General features: G+C 43.5%; 2 protein-coding genes across 4 annotated transcripts; both read left to right on the top strand.

Annotated features, from left to right (window-relative positions):
- The first annotated feature begins 980 nt into the window (after positions 1-980).
- Positions 981-15016, top strand: LOC308134753 (UDP-N-acetylglucosamine--peptide N-acetylglucosaminyltransferase 110 kDa subunit). 3 transcript variants are annotated; one of them, XM_080502537.1, is made up of 22 exons: positions 981-1329; positions 4275-4425; positions 4900-5143; positions 5277-5345; positions 8731-8847; positions 8925-9004; positions 9372-9567; positions 9679-9819; positions 9945-10045; positions 10168-10321; positions 10439-10540; positions 10657-10836; positions 11530-11688; positions 11809-11898; positions 12004-12129; positions 12215-12385; positions 12477-12593; positions 12721-12891; positions 13014-13166; positions 13286-13538; positions 13672-13795; positions 13886-15016. In XM_080502537.1, exons 1-22 carry the CDS (start codon positions 1293-1295, stop codon positions 14064-14066), a joined length of 3117 nt encoding a protein of 1038 aa, XP_080358663.1. In that variant the 5' UTR covers positions 981-1292; the 3' UTR covers positions 14067-15016. The 3 variants fall into 3 exon arrangements, with proteins under 3 accessions (XP_080358663.1, XP_080358662.1, XP_080358661.1); XM_080502536.1 differs by having other exon boundaries at positions 4245-4425; XM_080502535.1 differs by having other exon boundaries at positions 4245-4425; positions 10657-10854.
- Positions 15017-16393: 1377 nt separating this feature from the next.
- On the top strand, positions 16394-20125 carry gcna (germ cell nuclear acidic peptidase; the record flags this gene model as incomplete). Its single annotated transcript, XM_080502495.1, has 12 exons — positions 16394-16465; positions 16543-16615; positions 16691-16763; positions 16850-16896; positions 16975-17038; positions 17116-17186; positions 17360-17764; positions 17837-17999; positions 18137-18281; positions 18813-18948; positions 19422-19626; positions 19715-20125. 12 exons carry the CDS (start codon positions 16394-16396, stop codon positions 19944-19946), a joined length of 1686 nt encoding a protein of 561 aa, XP_080358621.1. The 3' UTR covers positions 19947-20125.
- Positions 20126-20669: the final 544 nt, after the last annotated feature.

Genomic DNA, 20669 nt, shown 5'->3' with positions numbered 1-20669 from the left:
TTATATTCCAATTTTGGGTGTGTTTAAAGCACTGTGCTGTAACTGGCAAATGCACATATAAAACTAAATTGGTTTGAAAGCGTATACTTGTTCATGCATCCTTTATGTTAAGGTAAACATTAGGTTTGCCTCACCTTGAGTCGTGGGTTCAAATATTGGCCGGTCCTTTCTGTGTGGAAGTTTCCATGTACTCCCTGTCGGTGCCTGGGTCTCTTCTAGGTTCTCCAATTTCCTTTTCATGTGAAGTTAATTGGTGACATGAAATCTGTCCTTACCTGTGAATGTGAGTTTGTATGTGTGTGTTTGTCCTGTGATGGACTGGTGACCTGTCCATGATTCATCCTGCCCTCAGCCATTAGCTGCCTTGCAAAGGATGTTTAGGGAAATGCTTTGCTTAAATTTGTAGTACCCAGAGCTACAAGAGAAAAAAAACACAATATTTGCATAATCCTTTACATTTAATAATACAATATTGGCAGTGGGTGAAAGAGTAGTTAACAGTTTCTGACTTGCATATAACCAATTTGTGCAAGCTTGCAAACCCTTTGCAAACGTTATGCAAGTGTTTGTTTTCTCAGGTTATGTCGCGTGATTGCAGTGTTAATCCTGTGTATTTTGCATGTTTTGTTATCTTAAGATTCCACACTGTAACATTAACCAAACCTCATGATGGAAAATTTCTCTCTTCATCAATCTTCATGCGCCGATTCTGCCTTTTCCCGGATGCGCTCCGCCTTCTGCGCCAGTGTATTCTTCCGCGCAATGTCATTCACTATCGATTAAAGTATAATCTATGTCAAATGTGTCACACTGTAGGCAAACAAAGCACGATACCCACGTCTTGCGGTTTATATTCCTACCCATGTAGACATTTATAACTATTCTTCACACGTTTCCTCACAATGGCGCGCCTCGGGACTAGTTTCTCTCAAAAACAAGTTCCACCCCTTTCGCCATTTTATGTGTTAGAGCCGCTTTGTTGTGAGGGGAAAGCCAGCTTAATCCACAACGTTATAACCTTTTACACGTTTGTATATTAGGCGACGTGTTGGGATTAGGTGTTTAATGATCACCCGGAGATTTTGAACGTCGCGTGAGATTTGTGTTCGGCGCATTGCGACGTGCGGGTAGACATACAGATAAAGGCTAGCTGGCGGTACATCGTGGTCAGTCAACGTGTTTGTTGGCTCCAACAAAGACGACGAGTCGTCGACTATTTTTTTTTCTCTCTGAATCTGTGACTGAAAGGAGACACATTGACGACCTCCGTGCAAGACACGAAGCCTGAGGAGATGGCGAGCTCAGTGGGAAACGTGGCTGACAGCACAGGTTGGTTGGCGTTTTAAATTTCACTGCCGTGTGGTATTACTCTCTCTGTAGCCCGAGTCCAAACCGAGAAGATATCACCTCGTTTTAGGGTCGCTTTAGTGACCAAAGTGTAACAGAAATGGAAGTAATGCTCTGAGGACTTGATAGGAACAAGATGGCTCTGCTGAAACAGGCCCGCGCCTCTTTATTGATAATGACTAAATGTAACACCATCGTAACATGTCGCTGTTAACCCTTGTTTATGTTTAACAAACAAAAATACCCCAAATTTGTCAATTCTCGTCTATCGAACTAGCAAACGTGCAGATGTATCGACATTTTGTTAAGTCTCGTGGATGTTCACGTGCGTGCGTCGTTTGCGTAATGCATCCTGGTTCCTCACGAGCGGCCTGAAGCAGATCAATATGGCGTTCGTCACGAGCGTCTTCATGAAAGGCCTTTTCAGGCCGAAACACTCACCTGTTAGTTACATAAGACGACGAGTTTCACACAGCAGATGACCTCAGTTTTGTCTGCACACCCATTTTCCCTCCAAATGTGACCGGTGGGGGAAAGGCTTGCGATTACCACAGATCTGCTCGCGATTGTTGCACGTGCATTGTAAACCTCTTGTCCTTGATCGAAATCATGTATTGCTATCATTTACAATATTAGATTCCCCAACCCACTAGAGTAGAAGCATATAGAGATCGATGGCTTAATAAAGAACAAAAAAAAAGGGTTAGGGTTAGTTCTGACACATTTTACACATCCTTCAACTACATTTATGTACCCTTCTTTAAGAGCACCACAGCAGAACTCATTTTCTATATTGCACACCGAGACTCAACCAATTCAGTGGAAGTTGTAAACTGGTGGCCATATTTAAAATCATAAAATGGCTATAAGGTAGCTCGTTGTGTGAGGCATGAATTTGTGAAATAAATCTGCAATTTGTACAAAATGTCTGGATGCCATGCTGCAAAAATCTCAGAAAAAGCATTCAAGCAGTCGGTTTGTCTACTGCATCCCTCAAAAGAAAGACTTGAAGCCATGCAAGATCCTTTGCACTGACGTCACCAATCTCCCATGATCCTCTCTGATTTGCTAGTATCTGCCCTGGAATATTGAATCCATGATAAATTTGGGGAAAATCACATGGATCCGCCATTGAAGATATGTTGTTTTGCTGCTGTAGACATAAAAGATGGCAGAACCCAAGCGAATCGGAGAGGCTCATGGGAAATGTCAAGTCCGTTGCAAATGATCTATATTAGGAACTATTAAGTGAACAGTAACTATGTCAGTGAAGAACCAGTCGGTCAGGTTTCTGTCTACTTTGAAGAATTTGCAAAGGGAAGAGATCAGAGGTGCTACAGAGATGAAACTCGTCTCTGTCACACAGGTTTTAGTGTTGGGCTATTACACCTTTATGTCCTGCTGACACTTGTACCAAGATGACCCTGTAAAACAACCCCCCTCCCCCCAACACACACACACACCTGAAAAAAAATAAAACAGTTTTCTGCCTTCTTAGATGATCTTGGAGGTCAGATGATAGAATAGAACTATTGCAAGGTTTATATGTTGACTTGCCATAGTTCAGTGTGAATTGGTAATATACAGGTAGATATTTGACAATTTGCTCCAGCGTTGGTAACTCTTTGAGGGAAAGAACAATGTTGACGTAAACAGTGAGTGTGTTTTTTTTTTTTTTTTTTTTTTAACCCACAGAGCTTCTGGGTGTGGAAATGCCAGGGCATTTGGCATTTAATTGATTCCTCTGATTTATTATACACACCCCTGTTAAAAGTTGCGTTCATTTGGTATAACATTGTGCAATTTACTTGTGCACTGCATTGCAAATTTCTGGTCTTGTGTAAATTAGTTGCTGGATGCACGTGTCCACAACTGATGTTCGTGACAGGTGGTGCAACCTGGAATTAGCTCCACTGGGTAGCATATCGCTAGGATGGCGCTCTTCTCATTTGCTTATTCGCAAAGATGTTTTTGCATTACTGCCACCTCTGCTATTTTAGTGTACTGAATGTGGTTCTTCCCAGTTTCTGGCTGTGAGGGTAATGATGTAAGCTGAGCAAAACTACACCTCTACTGTTAAAAGTCCAGAATAGTTGGTCATTTTGTTGTTGTATACGTCTCTGATACACAATGTGCTGCTCTGTGTGCATTCTATATGGGAAGTATGCGATGGGTAGCCGTGCCTGCCTTTTTTGTGAAACTGAAGCTGTGACTCCCTACCACCCCTGCTGTATTATTGACGACCGTATGTTCCCTCTTGAATGCTCAGATTAAACCAGCCTGAATAGAGTGCGATTCCTTAAAATCTAATATTTTTCTAATCATATCTGTGTTTACTTACTGTGTTTACTCAGGCTTCTGGTTCATATTTGAATGGGTGGGATGAGCAGGTTTTGATTTTGTGCCACTGTACATTCAACCTACCCACTATTCCCGACCCAACCCCCTCCATTTCATGCTTTTTTTTTTTTCCTCTTCTAATTTCTGTTTACATTCATTGCTTCAGTTTATGAAAATATAAGCTCTATTTCAGTCACTATATCAGACATCAATAAAGAATCGTTAGTCAGACTTTGTTAACGGGACATTTATTGATGTATATTTTTATTCAGGTTTTATTGTTTTTTATAGGTGCTCCATGACAACCCAGTGTAATCTAATACCTTACATTTTATGTCCAAAGAGTGGCTTCATAACGTTTACCACGTTTTCATCACTTCATTTCAATTGTCCGTTGATTTTTGACCATTGTCTTGCTTTTCTGTTAAGTTTATTGTATTTTGGTGCAATATTCACAGTCATCTCTTTATTTTTCAGTTATCATTTGTCTGATTTAATTTATTCCATCACCTCTAACATGTTGTTTCCCCCCTCTTTGGGTTGTGTTGGTGCTCCAGAACCAACAAAACGTATGCTTTCCTTCCAAGGGTTGGCTGAGCTGGCGCACCGGGAATATCAGTCAGGGGATTTTGAGGCAGCCGAGCGCCACTGCATGCAGCTGTGGAGGCAGGAGCCTGATAACACAGGCGTCCTGTTGCTTCTTTCCTCCATCCACTTCCAGTGCCGAAGACTCGACAGGTAAGGTGGGGGGGGGGGGTGGGGGTGGGCTCACGCAGCCTGGGCATGTGGTGTGGAGGTAGCAGAGTGGGGTCCCCTGGCTTTGGGTGCACATAGCTGATCTGGAGTCTCGTCCGGAGCAACTTGCCCTGTGCTTGATTTAACCTGCTGCCTGTCCCCTTGTGACTCTAACACACCTCTGGTGGTGGGATAATTCTGCTTTGCAGGTGCCGTAGTGAAGAGTTAGTCTCCGAAGTTGTGCCTGCGTGGTTGTCTTAACCTTTAAGTGACCATTAAAAGCATTATTCTCTTCTGTAGTTTTTTAACTGTTAAAATGATTCCCTTTTTTTTTTTTTTTTTTTTGCTAGACTAATGTAAGAAATATCTGGAATAATTCGTCTCAAGTTAGGATCATACACAACACGTCAAACTGTCAATGCAAGTTCTTTTTCACGTGGAATTTGACTGTTGCATGTCCGTTTTGCTGCCCTGCAGGTCCGCTCATTTCAGCACCTTGGCCATCAAACAGAACCCAATGCTGGCTGAGGCCTACTCCAACCTGGGGAACGTGTACAAGGAGCGTGGGCAACTGCAGGAAGCCATCGAGCATTACCGCCACGCACTGAGGCTGAAGCCGGATTTCATCGATGGATACATCAACCTGGCTGCAGCTCTGGTAGCCGCGGGAGACATGGAGGGAGCGGTGCAGGCCTATGTGTCAGCATTACAATATAACCCTGTGAGTCACCCGATTTATTTATTTATTTTTTACTGAAATCAATGGCAAAATCTCATGTGAATCAATGCTCATTTACAGTTTATTAGAATTGTAGATGTTAATATATCTCTTGGGCTTTTGCTGTTCTCCTCAGGACCTTTACTGTGTCCGTAGCGATTTGGGCAATTTGCTTAAAGCCCTTGGACGTTTGGAAGAGGCTAAGGTATGTACAGTGGGATGGCATTTCGATATTTGCGTTTATTTTTTTGTTGTAGATTTTCTTTCCTTTTTTCTTTCCTTGTCCATATTCTTTTAGTCTAGTGAGGCAATAGAAGTACGTTTCTATCCTTTTGACATTTTTATAAAACATCCCAAGTTGCCTCCATCCAACCCTTTTAGCTAAGCGAAGTACAGAAAAAGGCTCATCGCCGAATTCACACTTTGCATTGAGCAAAAGCCTATTTGACCTTTTGGACTGCAATGCGTTAACACCACGAGGCAGTCAATTTGCTCAATTTTTTTTTTTTTTAATCATGGGAAACTAAAAGACCCCCTCTTGTTTTTTTTTTTAGTTTCTTTTTAAACTTCTTTTTTTTTTTTAGAAAGACACTTGTTTTGTTTTGAATATTTTACACCTACTACAACTGTCCCCAACGTGAATCACCCTGTGTGCTTTGCTTCACACCGACCTTTCATCAGAGGTCAGCCCCTTGCCCTTTCAGGAAGAAAGGCTGAAGTCTTTAAATTTACACTGTGGATCAAACCTCGGCTTATGCCCTTTTTTTTTTTATATAGTTGACTTTGGAGGGAAAATGCTGGCTCGGTCTTTGAAGAAAATATGAACTGATGAGAAGCTAGTTTACCTTTGCAGTGCAAAAGATAAGATGGTTTCTAACCTAACCACTAAACTCCTGTGTCGTCCATCAAGTGCCCAATGACCATAGAGCGGTTTCATCTCTCTGCTGTCAGTACAGTTGCTGCCAGTGTGGGTTTTGTTCCCCCGGGTGTTCCATGACGATTTGTCACTTATAAAACTTGTTTATATTGCAGGGTGGGGGGTGGGGGGGTGGGGGGTTTCCTGGGTTTCCTGGGTTTGGTCTAATCTGGAGATATGGAGTTGTCCCGCTGGTTACAGGCCATCTTATTTCGTGCTCGAGGGGGGTAAAGGAGTGGGGAGGAGCACCAGGGAGCCACCAGCTCCCCTGCTCTGTCGCTCCACCCCCCCGCGCGCTTGCTAAGGATTGGTGGAGTATGCGCGCTGAGAGCTGCCTTCCTGACCATTTTGCTTCAATGCTCAAGCATGCCCACTTGCTTTCCACGCACAATTACATTATCCTGTCGGCGTAGTTAAAATCAAACACTTTGCCCAGCTGCTTATCTGCTCCGATATCAGCTGTCCTGGAATAGCGTCTTTAACTGTGGGGGTAAAACTGCACACAAGTGTCCCAAAATGGTCAAAGTTGCGTCAGGCAGACAGCTCACTATTTGTACTCCACCGCCTGCGTCAGATGCTGGTTTAGAAAGACAGAAACATGCGCAGCAACAGCGATGACCTCTTTATTTCAGAGCTGTGGAGGCTTCTAGATACAAATGATCAAACCACAGACTTTTCTCCCTACCCATTGGCCAGGATTCAAGAAAGCAGGCCAGGATAAAGAAATCAAAGTTTGAAAACTTTCATGAAAATGCAAAAAGAAATAAAAGAAAAGCAATGATTAATATTTCTTCCCTTTTTCTTGAACCATGTAATATTATTCCCAAAGAGATGGGATCAGTTCATTTGGGCAAGATCAAGCCAGTAACTGCCCTCCTGTAGTTTGGTGTTAAAATGAAATTGAAGAACAACCTGAAAACTGATTAAGTGGCAGAGTTAAATTGCACACGTCAAAGCCTTTCTTCCATCCCAGTTACCCTTCAAGCATTCCTTTTGATTTTTTTTTAATGATCATTGCATGACCGAAAACTTAAGGATAGTGTTATAGGTTTTATTTTTATTTTTTGATTTGGAAGAACGTGTTTTATTTCCATATTAAGAAAAGAATGTATTGTTTGAGAACTTTTACTAACGGTCTTGTTTTCTGATTTTGTCTCTTTTGGTTTTTCCACAACTGATATTGTTATTTAGAAGGTTTCAGGTGGGTGACACTATTCCTGCGTAGGTGCCTGGCGGAAAGGAACACTAGGGCAGCCTCAGTCCTCTCCTCTTCTTCCAGCCAGCTGCGACCACCAGTCTGACAAAGTCCAAAAATATGGTAACGGGTTTGTAAATGCCAACAAAAGAAAAACCACCTCACTCCATGCTTGAGCTCCTCTGTCTTGTGGCTTCCTTTGAAGAGCAATAGAATAATAATGAAAACAAAAAAAATAACAAGTTACAGTAAGCATTTCTTAAAAATATGCCACACTAATTACCCAACTTTGTATTAAATAAAAACAAACTTGGAATTGGAAGCAATAATGGTGAAAAACAAGTAAGACCCCTCTAACTCTTACATGTTGGTTATTTTTTTCCTGTTTTGTTTTGTTTTTCCCTTCTTTATTTGGAGTTGCAGCGTTCTGATGATGCAGATAGTGCGCTGTGAGTCTGCAGTAGCGCAGGGGCTGCGCAGCGATGCCTTCCAAGCGACCTAAAGGGCGGAAAGCGCGAGCGTGCGAACTCCCAACCCCCTCTCATTCCCTTTGGCCTGTTGGTTGTGGACCTCTCCCCACTCACAACCAGCCTCGCTCCCAAGAGCGCCTTGCGTCTCAGACATAATTGACTTTTGGAAAGAAAGGGGAAAAAAAACAAACCAAAAAAACCCCATTTGCCACGGATCATTTGGAATCAAATGGCCATACATTATTGGCTACCATCACCTGTTCCCCTGGCCTCCTGTTTGGCTTCTCCAGCCCCTCCCCCGTATTCTGAGACACTCCTTGGGTGCCAAGCGTGTGCCAGTCTGGTGCTGCAGGTGATCTGCGAGGGGTTGTTGGTCTGCAGCTGTTTCACTAGGCCATTCGGCGAGCGGCGCAGCGACGTAATGACCTTTGCCAGGCGCAAGGTCACGCGAGCAGCGCCACGCGGTGCATTGTGGTGGTGGCGGCAGACCCACCCGGCGCGCTCGCGTTTGTTGCGCATGCTTTACAGGGACCGTCACCTGCACGAAGTGCCCACCATCCTAGGTTGTGTGATGTAGCGTCAACCTGTCATCGCAGCGGTCAAAGTTACTTGTCTTGGGTCAATTGATCTGTTGGGGGGCGGGGGGGTCTTAGACTATACTGGATGAAGGAACCACTGCAGTTGTCGAGTGTGGTCATAACTGTAGGATGACTGCTGGGCCTACGTGTGGGTGTTGGTTGGATCAGCGCAGCGTAGGAAAAAGCAAAGCAGCTTTGCGCGGCAGACTTGTGCGCAGGCGAGCCCATGCTGCAGACTCACTTTTTGCCATCATGGGGAATAGACACTAATTTTTCTTTCTCTGCCCTTTTTGTTTTTTCTTACTTTTATTCTCAATCTTCTATTTTTTTTTATTTTACAACCCCCCCCTCCTCCCCTCTACGCACTATACCTCTCCCATTCTACCTCTTCTCCTCCTTTCCTGTGGCCGTTCATTGTAAACCCACTGAAGGCTTGCTACCTGAAAGCCATTGAGACTCAGCCCAACTTTGCAGTGGCTTGGAGCAACCTGGGCTGTGTGTTCAATGCCCAGGGAGAGATATGGTTGGCCATACACCACTTCGAAAAGGTCAGTTAGTTTTGTAACCTTTTCCAGTCCCAAGTCTGTATGTTCCCGTCACGCTCAATTCAATAATCTGTTTTCAGGCCGTCACCTTGGATCCAAATTTTCTGGACGCCTACATCAATTTAGGCAACGTCTTGAAGGAAGCTCGCATCTTTGACAGGTATGTCTCCAGTTGACGTCTGGCATATTCCTGTGTGTCACTTCTTTGAATCGTCTTTGTTTTCAAAGGCATGTCTCCACCACACCCTGAGATTTAGAATGACACGGGGACAAAGTTGATGTCCGACACTCCCTGTTACTGTGGGTTTTGTACATACCATTGAACCGTAACAAAGCTGCTCCACGTCAACTGTCAGTTGAAAGTGTTGGAAAAATAACACATCAAATAAACAACACACTTGAATAACAAGGGGAAAATATAAGCACTTTGCAGTGCAGGTGTTCCTATCTTTGATGCCTGGAGGTTGAAAACATGGCGATTTGTTTCTTTGCACAACACTGATATCGAACATGTCTTGTGTTTCCAGAGCTGTAGCTGGATACCTGCGAGCCCTGAGCCTGAGTCCCAACCATGCAGTTGTCCACGGGAACCTGGCCTGTGTCTACTACGAGCAGGGCCTCATCGATCTGGCCATCGACACGTACCGTCGTGCCATTGAACTGCAGCCACACTTCCCTGATGCCTACTGCAATTTGGCAAACGCCCTCAAGGAGAAAGGAAATGTAATACGTATTTTTGTGTATCGAAGTCTTGATTTATTTTGGGGATTGTCTCTTCCACGACTGTAGTAATTTACTGTTTACATTGTTTTTTTTCTTCTTCCTATTTTCCAGGTGTCGGAAGCGGAGGAATGCTACAACACTGCTTTGCGTTTGTGTCCAACTCACGCCGACTCACTTAATAACTTGGCCAACATCAAGCGTGAACAGGGTAACATTGAGGAGGCCGTTCAGCTCTACAGAAAAGCCTTAGAGGTGAGTTCAAAATAAGGATCTTCTCTTCAGTATATTTTCTAATTTAAGTCTTCTTGATTTCCATGATTGTGAGGCGAGTAGGTTGGTGGTTCCTATTTTCCTAATAATATTTTCTCATTGGTCAGGTGTTCCCAGAGTTTGCAGCAGCTCACTCTAATCTGGCCAGTGTCCTGCAGCAGCAGGGGAAACTTCAGGAGGCCCTCATGCACTACAAGGAAGCCATTAGGTTTGTTAATGTGTTTTTACTCAACCTGCTTATTCAGAAGTTGTTGTATTAGAAGGGGGGGAAAAAAACACATTTGTGCGTATGCTTTTTGTACATTTCAATGGTTTGTGTGTGATTTTTAGGATCAGTCCCACATTTGCGGACGCCTACTCCAACATGGGCAATACACTGAAGGAGATGCAAGACGTACAAGGAGCGCTACAGTGCTACACCCGTGCCATCCAGATCAACCCTGCCTTTGCTGATGCTCACAGCAATCTGGCTTCTATTCACAAGGTGGGGGATTTTAATACCCATTCATTCAGGTCGGGTTGATGGTTGAGAATCACCCGTCTGTGTGTTCGTCTGTACATTTTGTAAACTTGCTGAATGTGCATTTTAATGTCTTCTCAGGATTCTGGAAACATCCCAGAGGCCATTGCATCTTATCGCACTGCCTTAAAGCTGAAGCCAGACTTCCCTGATGCTTACTGCAATTTGGCTCACTGCCTACAGGTTTCCATATTCTTCCATTTTGCTTCTCGACAACGACACGCTCGGCTCACATTTTTCCACCTGGCAAATTTGGAACATATTTTCTGACCACCTGCTCCTTAATTTTTCTTCTCCAGATTGTTTGTGACTGGACAGATTATGACGAGAGGATGAAAAAGCTTGTGAGCATTGTCGCTGACCAGCTGGACAAGAACCGCCTGCCCTCGGTCCACCCACACCACAGCATGCTCTATCCACTGTCTCACAACTTCCGCAAGGCCATTGCCGAGCGCCACGGAAACCTTTGCCTGGACAAGGTACACGCAATGATCAAAGCAAGTAACCTTTAATTTATATTTTGGGGGGATGGAAGGTGGCTGGTGATGGAAGTGCCTGTCTGCGGGGATATGGGGAAGGTAAGGGAGAAGCAAGATATGGGAATGAACTGTACTTTGAGTCAGAATAGCTGGTGAGTGTGTTGCTTGTGTTGGGTGAAGGTTTGGTGGAAGGGGAGATGGGATGTGGGATTATAGAGGTTTTTCCAGTTGCTGTATTGGTTAAAATATAAAAAGGGCACATTTTTTTTTAGGTTTTTACATGTAAGCTATCTAAATTTGCCATCTCATTTTCAACCCCTGATGTAATGCAAAGAACTGCTTAACAACATGCTGGACGTGATCTTGAGACATCTGAGTGATCATACAAGATGTTCAGGCTGTAAAGTGTTGCGTCTCAAGTGCAGGCATTAGATCGGCACAGAGCTGAGAATAAGACTATAACGAGAAAGTCTTGAAGGAGTTCAGCTTGTGTGCACATGCAACCATACTATTTAAAATTCTTAACAGCAGTTTAATTCTATGGGTTTTTAATATATTGTAGAAAATGTAAAGCTTTATAAGCAGAATTGTCTTTTTAATCGGGTCATTTTGTATTTGGACCAAAACATTTAATCGTTGAAGCATTTTGCCTTCTTGTGTAGTTGTGTTCTTACAACATTACCAATTCCACAGATCAATGCCCTGCACAAACCTGCTTATGAGCATCCTAAAGACATGAAGGCTAGCAGCGGACGCTTGCGGATTGGCTACGTCAGTTCAGACTTTGGCAACCACCCGACTTCACACCTGATGCAGTCGATTCCTGGCATGCACAACCCTGAGAAGTTTGAGGTGAGCCGACAAAGCCAGACTGAATTGGATGATACTTTTTCTCATTCCAATATTTAGTGTCAACAGCAGATTGATGCGCGAGTTTGACTCGTATCTTTGCTTGTACTCATCTTTGCAAAGGTGTTCTGCTACGCTCTCAGCCCTGACGACAGCACCAACTTCCGTGTCAAGGTGGTAGCAGAAGCTCATCATTTCACGGACCTCTCCCAGGTAAATCTCAGTGACTGTACATTTGCAGGTCTCAACAAAAGTGAATGTTTAGGTAGCTGGATTAATTTACCATTTGCACTAACGCTTGTTACCTTGGCACTCCAGATCCCCTGCAACGGCAAGGCAGCGGACCGTATTCACCAGGATGGAGTACACATTCTGGTCAACATGAACGGATACACCAAGGGAGCACGGAATGAGCTGTTTGCACTGCGCCCCGCCCCTGTTCAGGTATATTCCACATCCGTTGTATGGTTGACGATCGCCTTTGTATCTGGTGGCCGTACGACACTTACATGGTGCGTTTGTCTCAAAGGCCATGTGGCTGGGTTACCCTGGAACCAGTGGCGCGCCCTTCATGGACTACATTGTCACAGACAAGGAGACTTCCCCGATGGAAGTTGCGGAGCAGTACTCTGAGAAGCTGGTCTACATGCCTCATACTTTCTTTATTGGAGACCACGCCAACATGTTCCCCCACCTCAAGGTTTGCTTCCATCTGTTCTGTGAGCTCGGTGTGTCATCAAATGCGTAACGGCTCAAATCCAGGGTTGTAACATTTCATTTTCAATTCACAGAAAAAGGCGGTTATTGACTTCAAGTCAAACGGACACATCTTTGACAACCGCATTGTTCTCAACGGCATCGACGTGAAGGCCTTCTTGGACAGCCTGCCAGATGTCAAAGTGATTAAAGTGAGTGATCAGATTCCAGTCTCTTTGAGCGGAGCAGAACATTAAACATTTGGCGGTAGACACGTGACTGTTTGCCGAAGCTGTTGCATCATTTACTTCAATTTGGATTTGCTTTCTCTGCCACCAGATGAAGTGTGACAACAACCAGGATTCCACCGCGGACACAAACGGGGCTCTTTCTATGCCCGTAATTCCCATGAACACAGCGGCTGAAGCGATCATCAACATGATCAATCAAGGCCAAATCCAGGTCACAATCAACGGCTTCACCGTCAGCAACGGGCTGGCCACCACACAGGTAGTGAACATGACACAGTGAACTGTCCATTTCTAAAATAAGAAATTCATTAAGTTTCTACAGTAGACCGTGTCGTTTCTGAACATTAGGCTGCTTTTTTTTTTCTCTTCTCCACATATTAGATCAACAACAAAGCTGCCACAGGGGAGGAAGTGCCACGCACCATTGTAGTGACCACTCGCTCGCAATACGGCCTCCCAGAGGACTCTATTGTCTATTGCAATTTCAACCAGCTCTACAAGATCGACCCACCTACGCTTCAGATGTGGGCCAACGTAAGTCACAGAGACTTCCTTCTAACCGATGCTTGGAAAGCTCCTCCAAGTGTACAACTAAAAAAAAAAAAACTGCTTATGGTTGTATGAAATGACTTAGACTTTCCCTATTGTTGCAGATCCTGAAGCGCGTGTCCAACAGTGTGTTGTGGCTGCTCCGCTTCCCCGCTGTCGGCGAGCCCAACATCCAGCAGTACGCTCAGAACATGGGCCTGCCTGGCTCTCGCATCATTTTCTCCCCCGTGGCTCCCAAGGAGGAGCATGTGAGGAGAGGCCAGCTGGCCGACGTGTGCTTGGACACTCCTCTCTGTAACGGTCACACCACAGGCATGGATGTTCTCTGGGCGGGAACTCCCATGGTCACCATGCCAGGTGAGAATACTTTGGAGATTAATTTGTGAATGCTGATGTAATACTAAAAAAACTTTTAAAAGTACTTTAAAAGTATTAAAAAAAAAAAAAGGCAAATTGTCTTTTTCAAATCAAGTATATTTTTGTTTTGTAGGTGAGACTCTTGCCTCCCGAGTTGCTGCCTCACAACTCAACTGCCTGGGCTGCCCTGAGCTCATAGCCCACAGTCGGCAGGACTATGAGGACATAGCGGTCAAACTGGGCTCCGACATGGAATAGTAAGCATAAATCAATCAGTAACTGAAGTAAAAAGTAGCTTGTTTGTTCTGTGTTTCACTCCCAAACTCACTGCTTGACCTCTCCTGCAGCCTGAAGATGGTACGAGCACGTGTTTGGAAGCAGCGGATCTGCAGCCCTCTCTTCAACACCAAACAGTACACAATTGACTTGGAGCGGCTCTACCTGCAGATGTGGGAGCGCCACAGCAGTGGCAGCAAGCCAGATCACATGGTCAAAAACCAGACCGTAGAGACCAGCGAGAACGCCTGAACTGGAAGCACGAAATTCCTTGTCCCTCATATCCCCGTTTTAGCCGTTATCAGCACCACAGACTGAATGGTCAGTGTCCCACTCCTGGAATGATCGTCTCCTGCCCCGTCTCATTCAATAATACCAGGACTCTTGTCGTGAAAGGAGCCTGCACACGTTCACACTCGTCCTCCATCGCCTCTGCATCACATGTCTGCATTTCCTGAGCCAGATCGCTTGAGACTTTCAGGTGCCACGTCTGAGACTCTTGTCCCCCGACACAGTTCTAGGTATTCGACGAGCATGAGAGGACTGTGAATGCCTGCTATCCCTTCAGTGCTTGGATCCGTGGATTTTTCTTCTCTTGTTGGTGTGAGCAAGGGACTTAACTGCAGCTCGCGGGGGAAACGCCCGGCTGTCATTAGTTGTCGATCTATTTATAAATGGAATTAAGAGTGTTGTGTGTTTCAAAATGACAATGTTCCGCCATGAAAATTGTAACTCAAAATATTAAAAAAAATTTCAGCTTTAACATGCATCGGTGAAACTTAAAATTGCAACGGCTCTTTAGTTTGTCTTGAGCTATCATCCAATAAACACCAACAATGGGTAGAAATGCAAGTTTTGAGAAACTAACTTAGATGAAAACTTCTTTATCTCACTAAATGCCAAAACGATTTTGTCGAATCATTTAAATTTGTATTTTGTTTAGAATTAACTTGAGGCTCGTAGAAAAGATTTGGGGGGGGAAGCTTTGGACAAAGTAACTACAAGTTGATGAGAAAGGTCTAAATTAGCGATCAGAGTTGTACGTCGATTGATATTCCTTTTTTTTTTTTTAAATCACAAACCAGGAACGGGCTAGGTAAGTATTTTCTAAGCAGTTTTGTTTTTGTATTGTCCGTTAACTGTCTGCTGTCAATGATGCCACAAGGTTCGATATATAACAAATAATAAACGGATGGCAAAAACATTGAGTTTTTATTCCATATACACTGTTATTTAATTTGCTGTGACGGAGAGATTTACAGTGCACTCGGAAAGTATCAGTTTCACTTTTCCCACATTTTATGTTAGAGCTTTAATCCAAAATCCATTTAATTCATTTTCCCTCTAAAACCGACACGCAGCACCATATAATGGCAATGTGAGAAATGTTCTAGGGAGGATTTCTTGCAAATGTATTAAACATTTAAAAAGAAGACATCACATGTCTGCAAGTATTTAGAGGCTTTGCTCAGTACTTTGTTGATGCACCTGACAGCAGTTACAGCCTCAAGTGTATTTGAATAAGACCCCATAAGCTTGGCACATCTATCGCTGGGTAGTTTGGCCCATTCCACTTTGCGGCACCTCTCAATCTCCATCAAGTTGGATGGGAAGCGTCGGTGCACAACCATTTCGAGATCTCTTAAAGAGATGTTCAGTCTCGTTCATGTCTGGGCCACTTCAGGACATTCCCATAGTTGTCCTGAAGCCTCCTCTGATATCATGGCTGTGTGCTTCGAGTCGTCCTGTTGAAAGATGAACCAACACCCCAGTCTGAGGTCAAGAGTGCTCTAGAGGAGCTTGTAGTTCCTTCACAGTTTTAAGTTTACTGAACAAAATATGGTCACTTGCCCCCCCTCCCAATAATGAAAAAAAAGATAAAGAATTCAACTGCGATAGATGTACACATTTGGAAGGTGCTTACAAGTTTGTACCCCATATTCACATTGATTTAATTGGATTCCAGAATTTAGAAGTGGAAGTGGGGCTTAAAAACATGCTAACGAGTGAGAGTGGTAGTTAATATTTAGGAGAGACGGAGGGTAGTTAACTGTGGGACACACTCTAGAACAGGAGGTGGCGGAAAAGCACCTCGAAAGTCCGTTTCTTCCGCCATTAAAAAAAGGAAGAAGAAGAACGCGCTTCACTCGGCTACACACTTATATACAGTAGGTGGCGGTATGTATCTGAAAGCTATGTGCAACCCGCCAATAAATGAAAGAAGAAGAAGAGCTTCACTTCTATTGGCCAAATTCCTCCGTGACGTAATTTAAACCCACCTTTACTACTTTTGTCTTTCTTGCTGCTTTTTTAACTGAAGGTAATCTTATTTTCTGTTAAATAAATGTTTAATTTTCAGACTTTATGGTTTGCGCAGAGGCGACATAATGTATTTCACCTGAAATGTTTGACTATTTGATGTTCTCGCTCCGTTTAGCTCATGTCGGTCTGCATAACACCAACGCTGTCTAACTAACGAATATAACAACAGTCGATGGACACGTTATCTGCGTGCTCATTTCACAGCTCTACTGTCTTTGTTGCCCCTGTGTCCTGTTTCCAGTTCACAGTGTGAAGCCATGAGTGATGCCAACAGCCTGTTTGAGAGAGTTGTGAACAAGATGAACTCGAAGAGAGACGGAGGACACAAGGTCTGGGAAATACTTTAGAACTTCGGGGCGTTTGATCAACAAGATGTGAATAAACACTGTTGTTTTTTCCCTTTTAGTTATTAAATTCAGATGACAACAGAAGTGCCCACGTGCCAGCTTGTGAGTCCAGCGACGATGACTTCGATCAGTGTGAGTGATCCAGACACACTGTCATGGAACTACTCAATGCTCATTTGTTACTCATTTGATTTCTGAATTTCTCAGTTCTTTTAGAGAAAGCTACACCCCGAGCGAAGGCTGCGTCCCAGAAGACACCCAGAGCTTCTAAGAAAGACAGGTTTGGAAAAACGGAAATATTTGCATAAAGGCATAATCTATGCTTTGTGTTGAAGTTGACAGTTTTCCCCATTTTGTTCCTGGAAGTCCGTGCACTGTGGTGAGCTCAGATGACGAGGATACTTTTGAGACATGTAAGCTTTGTTTTACATCTGCTGAGTGGGGCTTTGTGACACTACAGTTTACTCCCCGTCTGTCTCCTTTCGTTTCAGTTTTGCAACGGATGAAAACTCCCGTCACCAGACCGAAGAAGATTTCAAGTGGGAGCGAGGACAGGTGAGTTTCTGATGCATTGTCTTCACAGTTGTCGATGGTACGTGTTGAATTAAGTTGTATCTGTGTGTCTTTCACAGCCTCAAGAACTTTATTGTGGATGACTACTCGTCAGAGGATGATTTCATTGCACCAAAATCTTCTTTCAAAGGTAATCGTAACGTATTGATTTCAAGTAAACCATTTCATAGATTCATATCTTCGCCAAGCAACATTTTTGCCTGAAAGTAGTTCAAAGCTTGACTCATAAAAAATGTTTTTCCTAATGAAAACCAGTTTGATTTAGTCATAAAACAACAATTGTCATTATTATCTGTTTCGCAGTTCCAAAGCAGACCCCCTCTGCTCCGCAGCCCTTAAGAAGGCCACTTTTTCAGTTCAATTCTCCAGTTTTTATTAGTGACGATGAGGACGATGAGGATAACATTGTGATCAGGAGCACGTGGAGGACTCGCACTTCAAAGCCAAAGCCCCCGTTGGACACTAAGAAGAAGGAGACCTCTGTGGGCGATAAAGAGAACGAGTCGCCACCACCCCTCCTGCAACCCGTTCAGTCTCCTTTTTTCCGTTTCCCCAGTAAAATTCAAACCGTAACAGCCTCTCCTCGGCGCACTCTGTCTGCTCTGTGCGACTCTGATTCCTCTGAAGAGGAGTTCACATCCTTACTGGACAGGCTTAAGAAAAAAAACACAATTGCAGGAACTCCAGGTTCTCCTGTACAGCCCAAAGGTAATCTAATGGCTTATACTGATTGTGACAATGCCGCAGATTGTGAAGTTTATATCTCTTCTATTTCTGTAGGAAGCATCAAACATCTGGATGTGTCTGGTCTTTCTGGGAAGGCAGGAACTAAAGGCTCCAAATCTTGTGGGGAAGTGCCTCAGTCTCTGAAAACACCAGGAAAATCCTCCCTTTTGAAGCCTGTGGTCAGTCAGACAGAGCCCAGACGAGCTCCCACCACCAGGTACCTCGGTCGGCACGTCTTGCATTCAAATGTTAAGTTGCTTGAAATGTCTCGAGTACAATTGTGGCTATTGCTCAGTTCATCTTTCATAGTCAGATATTCCTTGTTGGTCATGTATTCTCCACATTTGGCTCAAGGATCAGGTTGTGTAAGACTCCCGGCTGCTTCTTGGAGTCACTGTCAGACCCCGGCTCCATCTATGTGGTTGGCTTTAAGAGGAACAAGGAAGAGCTCACAGCAAAACTTTACAAGCTGTACAATACCACCGTATTCGACAATAAGGTGAGAAATGCATAGTTTTCTATTATTATTGCGTTTGGATTTTCAGAAGATATTAGGAATTAAACGTCTTATATATATAGTTCATACTGTAAACATCAAAGACCCAATAGACTGTATCTCACACTGACAATCAGTTTGACTCTTAAAACATTTTCTACCTCCTTCAGCTGATAACATCCCTTTTTTTTCCTGTCGTCTTTTTAGCTGATAGAATTTTATTTAATATGTTTTGATGCATTGAGCTGATTCAGAAAGCTTTTTCACACCAATGAGCAATTTAGTGTCACTGACCTCAAATGTTGTTGGGACTGAAAAGAAGCGACCCATGCTGCTGCTGCCCATTATATTAACCTGTTATTCAAGCGATCGCATCGGTTTTATTGTTGGTGGGTTAAAGCCTGAGAAATCACACACATGGACTTTTATCACCTGGGCTTGAGAAACATTTTCACACCATTCAGTGTCTCTTTTTTTTTTTTTTGTCACCAAATTGTTTAATTTTCTTCTTTTGCCGTGACTTGACTTTTCCAGCTTCCCGTCGATATGTCTGTGACCTGGAACAAGAAGATGCGGAAAACCGCCGGCTACTGCGTGACGGGACAAGAAAGAGGTGGAGGGAGCCGCTACGCCCGCATCGAGCTGTCGGAGAAAGTCTGTGACTCTGCAGGTAAAGTTGTAGCAAAACAAAACTGTCGAGAACATTCTATTGTATGAATGAACGAGGGTTTTTATTTCAAACTTGTGAGAAACAAACAATGGAAGCTTAATATGGGTGAGGAAATGCAAGTTTATTAAATCGTACCCCTTCAGTCTGTATGAAACTTCTGAGTCTGTTCCATAGTTTAGTTTCTGTTTCTGTAAATAAACTTTGTTAATCACGAGATTCCCTTTTTTTTTTAATCCAGTATGAGACCAAGAAATTTGCTTTCATGACTTCTAACACTATCAACTCCATATCTTCTTGTTTTATTTTATTAATATTTCTTTTGACATTCAGTGAGAATTTAATCTTGTCAAACCAGTTTACACATTTCTTCAGTGTCATCTCCCAGTAAAAAAAAACAACAACTATCAGTTGAAGAATTTTGGACCCAATATGGACCCTGGTGATTAAATCCTTCTGTTGTTTTCACTTCCTAGACCGTCTCAGGGACACGCTAATACACGAGATGTGTCACGCCGCGACGTGGCTCATTAACAACGTGAGGGACGGACACGGGAGCTTCTGGAAGCTGTACGCCCGGAGATCCACACTGCTGCATCCCGAGCTGCCCGTGGTCACACGCTGCCACAGCTATGACATCAATTACAAATATCAGTACCAGTGCACCCGCTGCCAGAACAAGTACGATTTTCTTACTTCTTTTTCGCCGAGGTCAACCGGTGAGTTAAGTTCCTCTGTGTAATCTTCATTTTGGTGATCCTCCTCACAGAATCGGCCGTCATTCCAAGTCACTGGACACTCAGAGGTTCGCATGCGCCCTCTGCACGGGTCAGCTGGTCTTACTGACTCCTTCGAAGCCACGTGGTCCCACACCCTTTGCCAACTTTGTGAAGGAAAATTACGGGAGTATCCGACAGGAGCTGGCAGGACAAAGCCACGCTGAGGTGATGCGAAAACTCAGCGCAGACTTTGCCTCAAAGACGAAGCTGAGTGAAAGCTGAAAGCTGACCTGTGGAAAATAAATCCAAAATACCTCTGATGACCTTTCATACATACTGAGCAGCTATTACTAAATGTGATGTGATACTGTAACTTAAAAAAACAAATCATTCTCATCAGCATGTTTTTCTGCACCATGAGCCATCCATGTCCAGACGAGGCGTTTGTATTACTTGTGGTTCTTGGCATTTCTTACTATGGGCATTTCAAAGTGTCTTATTTTAATGTCTTCTCTAATGTTCACTGAAATTGTCTGTCTTTTATTAAGTTCAAATAAAGTTGGGGATACTTCGTCACTGTCACAAGTCTAAACGTGTTTGAGTTTGTACGTCAGTGAGGAACCATCATTTTAAATATTGAGAAATTGGCAAGTTTAATGGTTTATTGATGGTGAAACTGACCTGAAGAATCATCATGTAACGTTTTATCTGCAGCTGTGGAACAACTTTAATCTTTTATGATGTACTATGTTTTTACCAGATTTGGGAATTTTAGTACGCTGAAATTAATGAGGCATTAATGTGTTCCAGGAACCAGTCTGAACCAGTCTGATGGGTCTTTTCTGGAATGTGCCCGAACATATTAATGAACTATTATTGGCTATGTAGTGCTTTAGATATATTGATATTGATATCAAATATTGACAAGCAGCTATTTAAGATATCTACAAGAATTATTTCCAAAAATTCAACTGGAAAACATTAGGACAACCTTTGTAGTGTATG

This window comes from Blennius ocellaris (assembly GCF_963422515.1).
Source record: "Blennius ocellaris genome assembly, chromosome: 9".
NCBI lineage: Eukaryota > Metazoa > Chordata > Actinopteri > Blenniiformes > Blenniidae > Blennius > Blennius ocellaris.
This window is presented reverse-complemented; position numbering and strand designations above follow the sequence as displayed.

Bases quoted from the DNA above. Each gene is read 5' to 3' on its own strand.
- LOC308134753 (XM_080502535.1), top strand. From the start codon at position 1,293: ATGGCGAGCTCAGTGGGAAACGTGGCTGACAGCACAG. The intron at 10,322-10,438 runs GTGGGGGATTTT...ATGTCTTCTCAG, and splicing joins ATCTGGCTTCTATTCACAAG to GATTCTGGAAACATCCCAGA. The intron at 12,892-13,013 runs GTAGTGAACATG...TCCACATATTAG, and splicing joins ACGGGCTGGCCACCACACAG to ATCAACAACAAAGCTGCCAC.